At 40.3% G+C, this 18,378-nt stretch overlaps 2 protein-coding genes across 4 annotated transcripts in view; one reads left to right on the top strand and one right to left on the bottom strand.

Annotated features, from left to right (window-relative positions):
• Window positions 1–7,992, top strand: part of pdcd11 (programmed cell death 11) — a 24,363-nt gene extending 16,371 nt beyond the window's left edge. For both annotated transcript variants that reach the window (XM_077570682.1, XM_077570683.1), the window contains 13 exons: window positions 267–369; window positions 450–627; window positions 1,835–1,891; window positions 1,979–2,101; window positions 2,242–2,364; window positions 2,921–3,089; window positions 3,205–3,333; window positions 3,408–3,545; window positions 4,701–4,951; window positions 5,274–5,442; window positions 5,568–5,721; window positions 6,515–6,680; window positions 6,803–7,992. In XM_077570682.1, coding sequence (XP_077426808.1) covers window positions 267–369; window positions 450–627; window positions 1,835–1,891; window positions 1,979–2,101; window positions 2,242–2,364; window positions 2,921–3,089; window positions 3,205–3,333; window positions 3,408–3,545; window positions 4,701–4,951; window positions 5,274–5,442; window positions 5,568–5,721; window positions 6,515–6,680; window positions 6,803–6,974 — 1,932 coding nt within the window. In that variant the 3' untranslated portion in view covers window positions 6,975–7,992. The remainder of the gene's footprint in view (window positions 1–266; window positions 370–449; window positions 628–1,834; window positions 1,892–1,978; window positions 2,102–2,241; window positions 2,365–2,920; window positions 3,090–3,204; window positions 3,334–3,407; window positions 3,546–4,700; window positions 4,952–5,273; window positions 5,443–5,567; window positions 5,722–6,514; window positions 6,681–6,802) is intronic.
• Window positions 7,985–18,378, bottom strand: LOC144055057 (RING finger protein 122). Of its 2 annotated transcripts, none has more exons than XM_077570685.1 (6): window positions 17,147–18,378; window positions 14,771–14,924; window positions 10,320–10,362; window positions 9,967–10,008; window positions 9,058–9,140; window positions 7,985–8,807 (listed from the first exon to the last, which is right to left on the bottom strand). In XM_077570685.1, the coding sequence occupies exons 1-6, from the start codon at window positions 17,169–17,171 to the stop codon at window positions 8,687–8,689; spliced, it is 468 nt and encodes a 155-aa protein (XP_077426811.1). In that variant the 5' UTR covers window positions 17,172–18,378; the 3' UTR covers window positions 7,985–8,686. The 2 variants fall into 2 exon arrangements, with proteins under 2 accessions (XP_077426811.1, XP_077426810.1); XM_077570684.1 differs by lacking the exon at window positions 17,147–18,378 and adding an exon at window positions 15,063–15,682.

Raw genomic sequence — 18,378 nt, 5'->3', positions numbered from 1 at the left:
AGTTATTCCAGCACTGGTGATTAGTGGAATTAATTTTTTTTTGAATTTTTTAACACCAGGTGGTGCTATAAGTCTTAAACAGTCTACCAGCTTTGAATGTGACGCTTGATTATACAGTACTGTATAATTAATGAAACGCCAAACATAACATGACACCAAATGTTTTATAAAGAGATAACATCATTTGTGATATTATACAAAGAAAACGGGACAAAAACTATTTGTGTGGACTCTGCTCTAATATTGCTTGATTTGTCATATTTCAGGATTCCAGCCGGGCTGAAAAATTATACAAACTTGGCCAGGCTGTGAAGGCTAAAGTGGTCAAAGTGAGTCTCAAGCCTTGGCGGTTGTCACTGTCACTCACAGGTGGGACACAAACCATTAATAAATCCTATATATGATGAAAAAAGGCTGACAAACTGCTGTGTGTGTTTTTTTTTTTTAAGGCATTCATGAGCTGGAGGCAGACAGTATCACTTTAGGAATGGTGACAAGCATACTACCACACATCGGCCTTATGGTCAAACTCCCGTTTGGTTCTGTGGGAACTGTGGACATCACTAACCTCGCTGATGCATACAAGCCCAACTTGTTGGCTGCATTTAGCAAGGATCAGCTGCTGAGGTCAGTGAATGCACCTGCGTGCGTGCGTGTGTATTAGCGGTGTGAATTGCCTAGTACTGGCGATTCGATTAATGTCACGATTCGATACCGATTGATCCCGATACGAGTCTATAAATTGACTATTGCGATTTTTTTTTTAGCTCAAATTTAGAAAATGCTAATCAGTAAACTTATAGATGTACACTGTAAGATTTGTACGAAAATATATTTATTTATCTGAAAATTCAGGCTTATAACTGAGCCACGGCATTTAACAAACAGGTTGCAGACTGTTTCAGGTTTGAACAGCACTGAAATCAAATATTAAGGCTTAATGTTCCATTAATATAACATTCCTCCATGCTTAATGTGTAAATCCTAACCCTAAGTAAGACGTTTTATTGAATATTCCCATAAAGAATTGATGTTTAAAAATCGATTCGGCCGCATATTGAATCGATTCAAGAATTGCGCGCTGTAATATCGCGATATATTGCCGAATTGATTATTTTTTAACGCCCCTAATAAATATATTTACTGTGTGTGTGTGTGTGTGTATATATATATATATATATATATATATATATATATATATATAAAAAGAAAGAAATACTTTATGTATATGTAGAAGTCATAGTAATGGTGTACATGGGACTTAACAGTTGCATGGATTTTAATTTATTTAACAAAGATAATTTACACAACTTGAAACTGTAATTAATGCTCCAAAATGTGCATGAGCGTTGGGGAAATGTATCCCCATGCGTAGTCCAGAGCTGCAGCTTTGGTTTGCTCCCCGTAATAGTCTTATTGCAGAGTAATGTTAACCTCAGAATATCCTGACACCTGTATGTCAGGCTTTGCCCAACACGGAGTGGTGTTTCCAAGCTACAATAAGACAGAGAACATAAACAGCACAGAGTGTGTTGTGACGAGTTGGCCGTTATACCTGCTGCAGTGGCGTGGGGATCATTACTGTTTGAGCTGTCACTGCCCCTGACACATCTAACATTGATTCTCAAACTAATACTTCAGACATTAGAGGTACTGTATTTACAGTATCGTACCAGAAAGGGAAGTGGTATGGGTACTGATTATCAGACTCACACAAGGTGCATATAGCGACACAATTGTTTTGCAGCAAAAGAAAGTTAATACAGTGGTCCGATATTGACAATCCTATTGTATTAATAGATCTGCCAAATTGAATGATGCCCTTTTATCTTAGGTGTTACCTTCTAGGCAGTGAAAATGGCAAGTGGCAATTATCGCTACGACCATCAAGGTATGATATCTGACAGATACACTCAACAATGTTGGTCTGTCTGGAACTAGCAACCTTATTGCTGCTGTTTATGCTCCCCTGCTCCAGGTTGAACCCAGAGCAAGCCCAAGCAGCAAAAGACACAGAGGTTTTATCCTTGAACGATCTGCAAGAAGGCCAGTTAATCAGAGGCTTTGTCAAGTCTGTCAGTGAGCAAGGGGTCTTCATAAGGTAAAACCCTGCCGCCCTTGTGAATATATTTGCACCGACTTCAGCACTAGCATGGGAAACGGCAATGAGCATACTTTAAATGTGTTGTGTCAAGGCTCACTAAAGACCTGAAGGGATTGACGTCTTGTTACATCTTCCAGGTTGTCAAACAGCATCACTGGGAGAGCCGAGCTTCAGCAGGCCACCAAGTACTTTGTGAGCAACCACAAGGTCCTCTGTAGTCATCTGCCCCCCAGCAAACTGCTCACTACAAAGATCATCAGGTAAAATGCATCACACACAAAGAAGTACTACATTTGCTCATAAAAAACATGTAACATTCTTTTCATTATTAAATTATGGTAGGTTACACATTGAGGTTCAGTGGAAAGTGGTTAGCACATCCACTTCACAGTTCTGATATTGGCTGTTTCGAATCTGGGCCCCGGACTTTCTGTGTGTAGTTTTGCCACGTTCTCGTTGTGCTCACGTGGGTTTCCTCTGCCGTTTATTCAAGACTCTAAATTGTCCTTAGGTGTGAATATGAACGTGAAAGCTTGTTAGTTTATATGTGCCCTACGACTGGCTAGTGACCAGTCCAGGGTGTGCCCCACTTCTCACCCAATTAGTCAGATGGTGTAGACTCCCACTCACCTTGACCTTATTGAGGATGAGCGGCATATGAGCAATAAACAATGATTATACACATGCATTTGATGAGTCACGTGAAATAAATGGGGTCTGATGGGATTGCGAGAAGTGCTACAGGAAACATTGCCTTTATTTGGCTCTATGTACGCCATAGCTTGTGCAAGACATAACGGTGTTCTTGTTGTTCAGCATTGACAGAAAAGCACAGTTGGTGAACCTGTCCTTGCTCACTGTGGACACTGGGAAGCCAGACAACCTTCCAGAGTCCCTCCATCTGCCGCTACGTCTCTTGGGAGAGGAGAAAAAGAAGTACAACCTTGAAAGGAAAAGGAAATGCTCACTCTCTGAAAGTGTAAAGGTAACAAAGCAGTTGGGAAGCATTTCAGCATTGATGCTCATCATTTATTCTTTGGCTTTTCTGTTAACAAAAATGCTATGCATACTTAAAGTCATAAACTTTGTTGTATTACCAGAAACAAAATGTGTCGAAGGCCCCGAAGAAGAAGAAGAAGAAGACAAACCATGTTGATAATGACAGTGGTGTTGAGGTATACTTTAGAGAGGGAGAAGATCAGGAAGATACAAAATCTGCTGCTGTTAATGTAAGCAAAGTAATTGACATTGCCTTTATTTCAGTTCCATTTATTCATGGTTAAATGAATAAATGTCTTGACAGGTTTCTAGTTCGGGTCCTTCCAGATTGCAGGTTACAGCTGGGTTCTCCTGGGATCTTGGCTTGAGCTCACTGAAGCCTGCTACAGCAAACAAGCATGCAGACTCGAGTGATGGAGAGGACCAAGATGAAAGTGGCAAGGTGAGCCAGCAGTAAGCTTGGTATTCGCTGTTGCAACTTCTAGGGCTGGACGATTATGGGGGAAAATAATCATCACGATTATTTTTGGTCGAGATTGAAATTACGATTAATAAAATGATTGTTCATTGATTTTAAAACTTTATATTTTTTCAACTACCGGGTTCTCAAAACTCAAAAACTGCTGATCAGAGCCTTGCGTCCATTCATCCCTTTATGTTGAACACTTTATTCTTAAACATAACCTTATAAATATATGAAATTCAAGCCTCTTCATTTCTATTCTTCATTTTTAAACTTAGGCATTACATTACCCTCTTTGTCATATTTATTTTATCTTATGTTATTTTCACAAGTCAGTGGACTTAGTCGGCTAACCTGGGACCTCGGCTTGTATTTTGTGCGATGTCATGTGGAAATGTGTGTTGGTATCACCAAAACAAAAAAAACTTGGATATATTTGTATCCTTGAATTTTGAAGAAAAGACTATTCTGTGAAACCTTAAACTCAAAAAAGTTAAAATAAAACCAAAATACTCTATACCAAAACAGTCATTTCAAAACCGAGTGTTTCTGCGCATTTTGGCAGTTTAAGGGGCAGCGTGGTACCGTGCATCCATGGTGTACACACTTACAATGAGAACAGAAGAAAGTTGTGATTGAATTCTATTAAAATAGCTAATTTTTGGGAAAAATTTGTGCCTTTCAGTAGTGTTATCTTACCTATGGGTATGTGTTTCCACAGCATGTGTGTGAATATTTATTTGAAGGACTATTACTCCCGAAGTTGATGCTAACTTACTGTCAGCATTTGAATGGGATCCGCCATGCTCTTTAGCATTTAGCATTAGCACTAGGCTAGCGATGTTTTTAAAACGAAGCATGTTTTCTATTCAAGCACACACTGTATGTAATTCAGATTATCGTGTGCTTAGTTTTACAGTTAACTCCAACTGGAGTGTCATTTAACAGCTTAAAGGGCGCTTAAGGATGGCAGAATCACACTTGCTATATGGTGCATTCAGGGTACTCTCATCGTAGGGAACTTGTAAATCACATGAATCGTTTTTCTCTGATCAAAATCACAATAAAATTCCAGTTAACCGTCCAGCCCTAGCGACTTCCACCTTTTTGTCTCACTACTTCTTTCCTCGTCAGTCTCAGAAGAAGTCTCGGAATGAGCTGGCGCAGGAGAAAAAGATGGCGGAGAAAGCCTTGACACAGCGGGAGATGGCGTTGATGGACCCTCAGCTCAGGCCCCAGGATGCAGCAGCGTTTGAGCGCCTGCTCTTGGCCTCCCCCAACAGCTCCATTCTCTGGCTCCAGTACATGGCTCACCACCTGCAGGCCACCCAGATTGAGCAGGCTCGCGCTGTGGCCGAGAGGGCGATTAAAACCATTTCTTTCAGGTAAGATGTCGACACAAAGGTTTGGTATTTTGTCTGCTTGTCGAAGTGGTAAGATTTGGCAATTTGCATTGCTTGCGTTTGTACTGGAAACTTGATGTGTTTAATGTTTTATTTCAGCTTATGTCCTTTTCTCTCCTTTAACTCTACTTCACTCTTGTGCCACTTTTGCTATGAGAGGTGAACCTTTTATGGCTTTTGATAAAATGGCTAAAACATGTCATGCATGCTGCTTTTGATTGTGGGATTTACTTAAAATGCATAAAGAGATGTTTTAATTTTCAGTGGTGGTTTTCTTGTTGAAATGCTTTTTTTTAATGCCCAGAGAGGAGCAAGAGAAGCTGAACGTGTGGGTGGCCCTGCTGAACTTGGAAATTATGTACGGCACCGAGGAGAGCCTCAAGAAAGTTTTTGAGCGAGCCCTTCAGTTCTGTGAGCCCATGCCCGTCTATCAACAGCTGGCTGACATCTACACCAAATCTGACAAGATCAAGGTATTAATTACCCGCTCGCAATTTGCATTTTTCACACCATCCAAGTTGGACTTGCTGCAAATCAATAAAACAGTAAAGGTTTTCTGAACACATCTGTTTGCGTCTCTCTCCGTTGTTTGGATCAGGAGGCGGAGAAATTGTATCAGTCAATGGTGAAGCGTTTCCGTCAAAACAAAGCGGTGTGGCTGAGCTATGGGACCTTCCTCCTTCAGCAAGGCCAGAGTGATGCTGCCAGCGCTCTCCTGCAGAGGGCGCTCAAAAGTCTACCATCCAAAGAAAGTGAGTCAAATGGTCTGCAGAACTGAAAAATCTGCTTCACTTTTGTCAGTATTGCGCAAAAGGCTTTTTGGCAATTGTTTTATTATATCTTCTATTGTGACAATAATGAAAAGTGCCACTTTACTACGTTAGAGTAGTCCATGCACAGCTTGTATAACACTGTAAATGTATATCTCCTCTCAAAATAACTAATTACACAGCTACTCATGTCTAAACCATTGGCAACACAACTAAGTGCACTTCTAAGTGACTCCTAATTCACAAAATTTCCATCCCCCGGTGTCACGTGCCATTAGTGTTACAAGGTCTCAGATGTGAATGGGGACACAAATTATTGACACTTCAGGCCATATTTGGACATTGTCACTTGGACTCACTTTTGTTGCCGGCTGTTTAGCAAGAGGCAATTTTTTCTGTTATCCCATAAAAAGATGCATTACTTTTTTTTTTTTTATCCAAAACTTTCACAGGTTATTGCATACACCCCCAGTCCCCACCTCAAATTTATAGTGAAATGTTGAGAGCTCACAGACTAGAAATAGTTTTCATAAAAGCACATCATGATGGTGTATATTCTCGTATTGTTTTATACCAGGTTGTCTAATATATTGGTAACCTCACCTCAGGTGGAAAAACATGCAGTGCACACTACAGCCATGATAATAAAATACTGATAAATTAGTACTTTTCTGACAGTTTGTTTTTATTAGCTTGCGTAGGTGTGCCTAATTTTGAGTGTTCTTGCCTGCTACAGCTACATAAACACATTTGAAACATTGTCATTTGTCATCAGGTGTGGAAGTGATCACAAAGTTTGCCCAAATGGAGTTTCGCTATGGAAACACGGAAAAGGGTCGCACAATGTTTGACAAAATCCTGACCAGCTACCCCAAACGCACAGACCTCTGGTCCATTTTCATCGACCTCATGGTCAAACATGGATCGCAGAAGGAAGTCCGGTAAGGACAAGTTTATTTTATTTTTTACTAGCGAAACATTTCAGTTAGTTATTCTCTTGAACATGTTAAAAAAAAAAGCTTGTTGCATGTTTACAGTTGTACTCATCTAAATGATCCTACAGGGCCATCTTTGATCGTGTGATCCACCTGAGTGTGTCCATGAAGAAAATCAAGTTCTTCTTCAAACGCTACCTGGAGTACGAGAAGAAGCACGGCACACCACAGAGCATCCAGTCTGTCAAAGAAAAGGCTGTGGAGTTTGTGGAAGGCAAATGCAGTGAGGCTGCCAGCTAGAGACCAAATATACAATATTGTATGTTTGCTATGAACTCTCTATACTTTCCGCTACATAATGCAAACAGATTAATTAAGAGTTGACTTTTTTTATTGTTGCAATTTATTCTTGGAACTTAAGGACTCAAACTAACCTTTGTAAAATGTATGTATTCCTTTATAAATTTGATTGGGGTCAAACCAGTATTAAGAATTTAATTGACTCATTTTAAAGGGGAAGTCAACTGCAAAATGTATTTAGAATAGATTGAATGCAGTGCCACTAGTCTAAACACAGCATTCAGGGGGGCAGCCATTTTGCCATTTGCTGTCAACTGAAAATTACATCAACATTTGCAACAAATCACAGCATTTTCTGAAGCTGAGCTGTGATTGGTTGTTACCTGAGACCTAAGCGACTGTGATGTCATTTTCAGTCGACATCAAGTGACAAAATGGCCGCCCCCCGATATGGATGAAAGCAGACAAAATTTGCTGCTTAAAGAGTAACTCAACAGGAAGTCGGACTCTTGCTCCACCCCTCACTAAGATTTGAAATCAGGGCTCAAAGGGGTTGATGCCTAGAGGACCATTGGGTTGCGAATGGGGAGAGGGTTGGGCGTGGTCTGGCTGAGCCGGTGGGTGGCGGGGGTAACTACGTCATGCGCCACAAGTGACGCAAAGTATGTAGCTTCTCGTGTAATGAGAGGACAAACAGCCAAATTGTGTTTATCCCAGTGTGTAACCTTAAGATGGTACCAAACACACGGTTTTTGCCCCAAATTCAAGCTTTCAACAAACATGCACTAAAATGTCAAAAATAATGACCAGGACATGTAGACACCACTTTATCAGTCGAAAATGTTGATTTAGTGTTGTTACGCTGATTAACTCATAAAACGCAATATGAATGAGAATGCTGTGTTTAGACTAGTTGGGCACATACGTTTTATTGTAAAGAAGTTTTTTTTTTTTTTTTTGACTTACTCTTTAACCCATTTTCAATCCATGACTCAATAAATCTACTATCATTACAATACATTACATGACATTTTATTTAAAAGCAACAAATACAAAATAACAATATATATTGGGACACATTTACATACAATACATACACGCTAGTTTTCTATCCTCTTTTAAAAGGAAAGTTCCTGGTACACAATCTGGAAAAAAAATCTGCCTACTTAAATCCTTTATGCTGGTCATGATGTCATCAAGAAGTTATGATGTCATCCAGAGGGTGTGGCTACTGCTTGAGTATTTCACCTACACAGTGGCAGTATTGATTGTAAAATGCATGTGTGGGTTACGGTGTCGGACGTGGTTTGTGCTGGCTGGATTGGTAACACCCCTGAGATGGTAGAGGTATCAGTACTGCTCCTGCACAGTACCGCTACTGTTGTTCTACTGTATCCAGCAGTGCCGCAGTCATGGGGCCCCCTTTCCAGTCGGGCTGTTGCTGAGCTGTGCAATATGGAAGCTAAGCGAGGACCAATGTAGTGGAAATTGTCTTATTTATACATCCTTTCCTCATCTCCTGACCTTACCAAATCAAGTTTGCATCTGTCAATATCCAATTCCCACCTAAGAATATTGCTCAAAGGTCAGCGGCAACACAGCCACTCGGGATCATTAACAGCGTTGCTTGTGAGATGATCATCTCTAGTTGTATTTAAATGGATGTCGTTGGGTTTTTTTGGGAGCGAATTCTGGTTTTGTTTCTCCCAGCCTCACACCTCCTCTGGCTCCATAGGACCCTCGGCACCCTGCGGGGCATCTGTGTGGAGCCGCAAGATGGGTTTGTTGCACATTGGGCACACGCTGCGAATCTCCAGCCACTTGAGCAGGCACCTGAAGCGGTGGAAACCGTTTTGACAATAAGTCTAAGGAAAAATCGTATTCATTTGTGAACATTACACTCAAGCTTATACATTAAAATTGATGCGGCCCAAATGAGTTTCCTAGAGATAGGGTGGAAAACTCATAAAATGTGATTTGTATTGGATTTATCTAAACACCAGCAAGTGGGAGTGTTACAGATCTTTTGACACTAAAGTGCACGAGTGTTGGCAAGTTTCCAGATTTGATTCCCGACACTCACTTCTTGTGAAATGCATGTGAGCACGGGCACACTCCCAGTTCGTCTCTGGTCCTGAATTCTTCCAGACACACGGCACAGGTTTGCTGCCAAAAACAGTGAAACAATGAAGTAAGGCCATATTTTGTGTCATTGTGTTAAATCATAAAAGGCTTACTTTTTCTTTTTTTTTAACCAAACAATAGAACTGTAACTTGTGATGTTCAATTTAGCCATGTTTCAGTGCACAAAGTAAGGCATTGTTTAGTAATTGTTCTTTTCATAGCTATGTCTATTTTTGCTTCTCAAAAACTACACTTCCCCTTCCATCCACCTCTGCCTTTGGGAAATTTAAAGGTAGTCATTTAAAAGACAGCAAACAGAGAAGACTACTCTTATGATGAGTCTATAAAAAGCACTGTTATTCTTAGCAATCCTAAATTTTGCTACTTGAAGATCGGGCAGCACTTAGAATCTATTTGCCATAAAAGAAAGTGATTTCAATGACATAGCCAGTAAATGCGTGTTGCATGTTAATTACATCTGAGGATTGAGTCCAGTCAATATTTTAGACTAGACTGCTCAAACCTGACTTGTAAAGAGTATGAAACATGGACTGAATTCCACACAGGCTCTAATGTAGTCTTTCCCAACCTTTTGAGCCAAGGCACACATTTTACATGTGAAGAATGTCATGGCACAAAAATGTTACACAGATTAAAAGCATCTTCTATCACATATTGTAAAATAATCATTTACTTCTGTTACTGTATTGTGCTAGCATAGATATTTGAACTACAATACATTATAGTAAGTAAATCATTTTTGTATCGATTAAGTGAAATTAGAAAAGCACTAATGTGTCAGTCGGTGTACACTTTTTTTTTGGAAATCTGTTGTTATGCAGCAAAAGTAAAAGCTGTAATAACTTACTCCGAGCAGGCTGAGTTTCTTGCTTGCTCCCTTCAGCACCACCTACAGTGAGAAATGAGTATGGAAGGATGAACATATAGTATAATATAGCATCAGCACTATCATAAATATAACTACTTCAGATGGGCTATAAATCCTTATATGACCGACCTCATATTACTCTGTTTGATGCATAGAAAACCTAGTCTAAAATTAGCTTCAGAATTGTTGCATTCAGTACCCTGATGGAATCTTCTGGAAGGTGGTGTTATGTTGCTGGGCTGAATGAAAAAAGCCCGACATGCTGTGGTAGGATTTAGAGCCTGCCTCACAGTGTGCTGTTACACATGCAGATACTCCAATGAGTGACATACCTCATTGTAGCTGAACTGCTCCCTCGTTCCTTGCTGTTTCAACCTGAATGAGAGAGAAATAAAGCAAAATATGCGGCTTAATGGTATGCCGGAAACTACTTGTTGATTAAGACATTCTATAGCGCAATATAAGTAAGGCAAAGAAAGGGATGAGTGGCCCTCCTGTGTGTGCATAAAATTAGTTAGAATTAGCATGCTACGCTCTGTGGGAAATGGGTCAGAGGATGATGCTTACAAATTGAGTGACATTATTTTTGGAAATCTAGCCGTGGTTCGGGTTAAGAGGTCCGTTTGAGAAAATGCCAATTATTATTTACACTCACACACTGAATTGATTGGCTACATGACAATCAACACATCATGTAGATCCTTTCTCAGGTCGTTTTTCAATTGTTCTTCATTTGAAATATACCTGCCATAAAATAATGCACATGAATTTACCTGTAAATTAAACCAGGAGCACATGAGTATTCAAAGATGAAGCAAGACGGGATACATTTTTGATATTGTTTACAAGTGCTCATTACAGAACACTGCTATTTATGCATCTACTCTACCACTGTAAATCAAAGTGTTTCCTTCATTATGACTGAAGCCATATTTTAATTATTATTATTCATTATTATTAATACATTTATTATAAAAATTCAAACTTCGACTGCTGTATATTTTTGGGACAACACAGAACAGGTCGCACGTGGGCATACAAGAAGTGATGTCAGACTGAAAGGGGTGCTCAAACAGTGCACATCTAGAGCTGGTTGGGGGAGGGAGGGGCAGGGGTTCTTTGTTCAAGGGCACTTCAAAGGTAGTTAGAAAGAAGAATAACATTGCCACATCAACTAGTTGCCTTTGTTTACACCAAGTAGTGTGAAGCACAGAGCACTGTCATTAAAAATTGTTTTTAGCATTTTGTGTACGTTTTATGTTTGCTGGTGTAATGCCTGTCTTTTAACTCATTCACTGCCATTGACGGCTATAGACGTAAAAAAAAATATTTGAACTATTTCTATTAGTTAACATTTTTTTCCCACTTTTGTTAGCAAGAGTATGAAAACCTAAAAAAACATTTTTTATTGTACATTTAGAACAGATATAAAATTTGTGATTAATTGTGAGTTAACTAGTGAAGTTATGCGATTAATTAATTATGATAAAAATAATCCTGACCCCCCTAATTTTTAATAATCTTTTCTTTAAAAAAAAAAAAAAGAAAAGATTATTTAAAAAAATAATTAAAAATACTTTTAAAAAGAAAAAGAAAAGATTATTAAAAAATTAGGGGCGTCAGGCGATTTAAATTTTTCGTAATTAATGGCATAACTTCAATAGTTAACTCACAATTGATCAAATTTTAGATGTGTTCTAAATGTAAAAAAAAAATTCTAGGTTTTCATACTCAACAAAAAAAAACTTAGCAAAAGTGGAAAAAATATTAAATTAATAGAAATAGTTCTAATGAATTTTTGACATCTTAAGGCGTTAATGGCAGTGAATGAGTTAATACTGCTCGTATGCCATTGAATTGCTCCTCTGGGACAAATAAAATTGAATTGCTTCTTAAAGGTGAACTTTTGCCGCCCCATGTAAATGTAAAATCACCTTATCATATATTACATATACACAATATTGATGGATAATTGGTTTTGATATCATTAGTCAATGACAACAGTTTGCTAAACTATAATTTAAAATAAATTAAATGATAGAATTACATGAATAAAATGCACAACATTTTACTTATGTAATTCAGTTGTTAAAGTTATTAACAGGGATGTGATTTGACCAAAGTGAAATTATCTGAAAATTTAGCCGGGGGTCTGGGGGCCGCTGGCACCCAGCTAGATCCAGGGCAGTGCCCTGGTGGGGGGACAAGGGGCCCCGGAGCTCATGGGTTTTCCGTGTTTTTAAGTACTTTCAATGCACTCACATGACAAAGAAATAGACAAAACAACAGCATAAATTTTCAATGTATATTGAACTATCCCATATAAAATGGCAGTTTTAGTCAACTCAAAATCAGTCACATTCAAAAACATTGGACTGCCTTTGCTTTTAAAAACTATCACTGAGAATATCATCATATCTAACTAATGTGATTACTAAATTAACACATAAATAATGTTGAAGAGTTCAAATTTCATGAACAAATAATTGTATCGTGACCAAATGAAAAGTAACTCATATTAGAGCATACCACAAATGTCTTTGTTATAGCAGAAGATGTTATCTGTCGGAGTCATGTGCATACACAATGAACTACAAAAAAAAAAAAAAAAAATCAGATTTTTTTTTTTGGGGGGGAGATTAAAAAAAGCGGAATTCCGCGAATTAGCGGAAAAATCACATCCCTGTATTAAATAAATGTTTAAAATTGTATAATATAATAAAGTATAGTGAAGTTTGGGTGCTGCGGACCTTGACTTGAATTATTGTGAACCAGTGGGGAGAATACTTCGAAGACCTCAATTCCAACTAACATGCCTTTCTAAGAGAAAGCAGAGTCTAAAGAATTCAGAGGTAGGCTTTCCCATCTCTAGGAATGAGGTCACTCAGGTGGTTAAAAAGCTTCTCGGTGCCCTACCACGGGGAGGATGTGATCCACTGTGAGGTTCTTGGTTGACACGCCTCTACAACAACACGTGGGCATCAAAGACAGTGCTTCTGAATTGGCAGACCTGGATGGTGAACTCTCTTTTTAAGAAGGGAGACCAGAGGGTGTGTTCCAAATCTGCTGGGTAACACTCATCAGCCTCCCCGATAAGGTATATTCAGGGATGCTGGAGTGAAGGGTCCCTGGATAAGTCGAACTTCAAATTCAGGAGCAACACTGGTTTTTGTTCTGACTGTTGAACAGTGGACCAGCTCTACACCCTCAGCAGGGTCCTCAAGGGTGCATGGGAGTTCACCCAACCAGTCTACATGTGTTTTGTGGACTGTGTCCTTGACCATGCACTTATGTGGGTGTTGCTTCGGGAGTACAGGGTCCGGGCTGTTCGGTCCCGGTACGACCAATGTAAGGGTCCGTCCACATTGCTGGCAATAAGTGGGAATCGTTTCCAGTGATGGTTGGACTCCACCAAGGCCACCCTTTTTGTTTTTTTGAGTTTTTCCTTTACCCTCTTGTGTTTCGTCAGGGGGTGTCGTTAATATTTGTCAACTGTGGGCATGTGAAGCCCTTTGAGACTCTTGTCTGATCAAGGGCTAGATAAATAAACTTGACTTGACTTGTCACTAATTCTGTTCATATCTTTTATGGACAGAATTTCAAGGCGCAGCTTGGGTGTTGAGGCTGTCCGGTTTGGTGACCAGTGACCACAGTATCATGTGGTATTGATGGCTTCATCAAGCTGCGATCTCCAACTATTCATGGAGTCGAGTGTGAAGCGGTTGGGATTAAAATCAGCACCTCCAAATTTGAGAGCATGGTTGTCAGTCGAAAAATAGTGGAGTGCCATCTCCAGGTCTGAGATGAGATCCTGCCACAAATGGAGGAGTTCAAGTATCTTGGGGATTGTTCACGAATGAGGGCAGAATGCAGCAGGAGATGACAGGTAGATCAGTGCAGCATCTGCAGTGAAGCAGACTCTGTATCGGTTTGTTGTGGTGAAATGGGAGTTGAGCCGGAAGGCGAAGATCCACATTTCTACCCTCACCTATGGTCATGTGCTGTGCGTCCTGGCTGGAAGAATCCGGATACAAGTGGCCGAAAATATCTCCTCTGCAGGGAGTCCAGGCTCTCTCGTAGAGACTCTTAAGGACTCAAGCTGCTGCTTCCCTGCATCAAATGAGTCACATGAGGTGGCTAAGGCATCTGGTTAGGATGCCTCCTGGACGCCTCCCCGGGAGGTGTTCACGGCATTTGCCACCAGGAAGAAGACCCAGGACACCCTGGAGACACGCTCTTGGTTGGCTTGGGAACACCTTGGGATTCCCCGGAAGAGCTGGACGAAGTGGCTGGGGAGAAGGAAATCTGGGCTTCCCTGCTAAAGCTGCTGTCCCTACGACCCGACCCCAGAGGATGGATGCATTAAAAGATAATATAATAGTGCTTTTGAATTACTAATCGCAATGATAATTTTGGTGATTTTCCTCTAAGGGTTGCTCAACAAGCTTTGTGTTAAAGGCTCATTATTTGTTAACATAAACAAAATATTTCAAAAGACCAAACATTTTTTTTTCCAGAAGCTGCAAATCCGGTCACATAGTCATTTGATGTTAGGAATGGTTTTATGATAAGAATGAATAAATGTAATCAAGAATCAAAGCAAGAAACGGTTGATCACAATAGACCACATACTATAAAGATCATACTCCAGCAGAATTTCAAAAAATCAATAAATGCATTGCTGTCTCAATTTCTCCTTCACATATATCCTTCTCCAATTCCTTTCAAGTTATTCAGAATAGTCTAGAGTAGACAATCCTCCGCTCTCATTTCTTGTACCTACCGGAAAAGGTAGCAGCAGAAGATGAGACTGAGCATAAAGACGAACAGGCCAATGCCCAGCACAATGACATACACATTGAGTGGCAGGTGATACATGTCAGACGTCATGCTGCAGTCGTGTTCAGAGCTCAGAGAATTCAAACCGCACAGGCATCCTGCCAAAAAGAGATCAATAAGTTTATAATGTGCATTCAGTCAAATCAAATCAAATACAGGCCATTGCAGAGATGTCTGCAACTGAGAACTGAGACTTTGGAATATTAAGACATACAACAACATCATTGTTAGTTTACCATAAAGCATTTCTGGGTCACCGCTGTCATAAAACGTAACCACACATTTGAGTCCCAGTCGTTCAAGTTCTTGTGGCGCATTGCTTATCCCCTCATAACTGGTGAGTTTTTCCTGTTGGGTCCGAAGTACTTGGTGATGCCGCTGGGATACAAGTGTGTTCATGGGAGCTATGGCCGTGGCACAGCGGTGGCAACTCTAAGCCTCGTAGGACTGCCCGTTAATTGGCTGTGAAGTAGACAAATACAGCCAACAGACACCGACACACCACCATCTGTTCCCCAGACTCAATAGAGTAGTGTAGTAAAGTGTGTGCATGTGCGACAGCACTTGGGGGTTGAGGGTTGGAGTGTGCAGCGCGGTTTATGTCTGTGTTCATTTGAAAGACCAGAAATGTGCGGGTGGGGGGATATTTAAAAAACGAGAATGAACTTGGGACCAAAAGGCCATTTGGCAAAACAATAGCAGCGAAAGCCCCACTTCCACTAGCCACATGTGACCCTATCAATTTGCAGCAAGCAGGCTTTTTGCCAGCCTCGAACTGTCCATGTGTCTCGTTTCAGAGTCAATGAATGGGTACAGCTTGCACTGTGTGGGAGGTATGATAATTTGACATAGCTGGAGGTTGGGGGACTGCAAGAGAAGGGGGGCAGGGAAACTTAATGAGAGATCGACTACACGGGCAAAATGGATACCAGGCCATACAGAAACTAAAAATGGAATGGAATAAGCAGTTGTCACCATTCCGCTACTTTAACAGCTTTCACACTTTTTTTTTTTTACGTGTTAGAGTGATGTGGCACTTTATGCTTGTTGAGCTAGAAGAATATGTGTGCAGTTTGGTGGGTTTGAAAGAGTAGGCCTACCTGCCTCGTCTCTGTTCTAGTTCATCTAGGGTTACCAGATGTCCCGGTTTAACCTGGACAGTCCCACTTTTGAGCCTTGTGTCCCAAGTCCTCGAGGATTTTGCCAGCCTCATTGTTTTGTCGCACTTTCAGTCCATTTAACAGTTACTTTTCTGTAGGTCCCATCCCGGCATCCCCGTTTATTTTTGTTTGTTTGGGCTGTGTATGTCAATCACAGTTGTCATAGTGGTTCATACAATAAAACAATTAAAAATAATTTTAACTGTTTCATTCCTTCCTCTTTACTTTCACATTAACGTTTGTGTCATACCAGAGCTCGGACTACTTCCTACTTATGTGTACATAGAATCATGGGAAATGTAGTTAGACCAAACATGAGCTGAACTTTTCTGGAAGGTACATTTCCAATGTTATAATGTGAGACCGTGAGGTAATACCATGACAAAGCAAAAAGGTTGGACAATGGTGAGTTCATTGTCTTGTTTAAGTGCTGTTGAACTGTCAACCAAGATAGCATTTAGCATTAGCTAAAGTAATAACACAACCACCGTTCACAGATTGACTCGTGAGTGATTAAAACTGTTATAAATAGTTCCTGGTGAGAAGTTCTTGTATATTTGATTGTCAGCGAAATTGTAGTGTCTTAAAATTATTATTATTTTAATCTGGTCACCCTAAATTCATCCTAAAGTTATAAGTTCTTCCACACCAAACTCTTCCAAGGTTCCATTATGTACCTTGCCTTACATCATGCTAGAACAGAATATGGCCTTCCCCAAACTGTACCCAGAAATTTTGGAACCGTAGCATTGGCCAAAATCAAGATTCATTCAGAATCAAGGCTTGCTATGGGTGGTAATTTAATATTGATTTATATATATATATATATATATATATATATATATATATATATATATATATATATATATATATATACACACACATATATATATATATATATATATATATATATATATATATATATATATACACACACATATATATATATATATAGCTGTATGACCAAGGAAACATGTTGAATGCATCTTTATTTTGAGTGCACACACACAAAACACCAAGGCCTTTGTGATTTTCTGAATCCATCATGCAGAGCCAGTAAACAACAAAACAGAAACGGAGGTTATGAGCTATAAGTACACAAAATACGTGCCGGGACCTCTTTAGTATTAAACAGATGGCAGAGAAATCCACTCACTTACCGTTACACCATTGGAATGGTTGCATGAAATATGATTCCTGGGGCAGCAGCAATAAATTCAGAGCCTTTAAGAAGAAGGCTGAGCCTGAATAGAGGCCAAACTCTTGGACTCGTGGTTGGTGCCTGGGATCAGTCACTGTGTGCTGAGCTCCTCCAATACAAGCCTTAAGTTTTTCAGATTTGCTCAGATTTCCATAAATCCTTGAGAGGTGTGGTTTTGTTGGCTCAGCAAGTCTGCACGGCCCAGCATTCCCAAATCTGGATTAAGCACTCCGTGTTAAGATTGGGATATTTGGGACAAGAGTTTGGACCACGTCTAAAAACCTCATGTGCTCTTGGATGCCAGCATATATGATGTCATCAGAGAAGACAAAGAAATCTTGTTGTGTAGCTTGGACTGTCACTTGCCTCATACCGTGGGTTATTTCGCAAGTTGTTGTCAAAATGCGAATCATGCGCAGTCATAACAACATCAACAGCACAGTCAATGTTGACACTCAAAGCAGACAAAGACCCTCTATGACTTGTGTTTGTTTGTTTGTTTTGTCTGCAGGATTTTCTCCAATGTCATCCGCCGATCACAATGACAGTCGTCAATCAATGAAGGTAATAATCTTCTTTTAGTCTGCGTTGTCTTCCCCCTCTAAAGCTGCTTTTTTTTTTTCAACAGAGGATTTTTGCAGCTTTCGTTCTCCCCCCTCTCATGTCCTCTGCTGTCTCCTCCTTCAGTCCACTGATGTTGCAGACGGTCTTCCACCTCAGCGCAGAAGCCAAAGATGAGCTCCACTCAAGAAAGGCCAAACAAAGTCAGAACCGTGTGGAGACACGACAATCCTGAAGCTGGCATTGCTGTTTTTTTGCTGCTGAGTGTGTTTGTTTCTCACTCAGTGCACGAGTGTTTGTGTATGTTTGTATGGGGAGGGGGATCCTCTTCCTCCAACCATCTGCTCCTTCGGATGAAAAAAAAAAATAGACAAAGCGGTGTGTGTCAGCGAAGAGTGTATCTGTTGCAGTCAGTCTCCCCCACGTCCAACTGGCTTTGTTATGGCACGCTTCTCCTCTTCCTCTCTCAGTCCAAAATGTTTTTTTAAGAGTGAGCCTGCAGTCTGCCTTTCCCTCCGGACGCCTCCTGCACTGCTCTGCTCTGCCTCAGGTTTGTAAACAGATCCGCGCTCATGTGACCATCCGTTTTGCCTCGCAACTCTGCTCGGCCTCAGCCCTCCCTCTGCCTCG

Source organism: Vanacampus margaritifer, chromosome 7, assembly GCF_051991255.1.
Source record: "Vanacampus margaritifer isolate UIUO_Vmar chromosome 7, RoL_Vmar_1.0, whole genome shotgun sequence".
Classification (NCBI taxonomy): domain Eukaryota; kingdom Metazoa; phylum Chordata; class Actinopteri; order Syngnathiformes; family Syngnathidae; genus Vanacampus; species Vanacampus margaritifer.
Note: the sequence above shows the minus strand (reverse complement) of the source record. Positions and strands in the feature narration are given on the sequence as shown.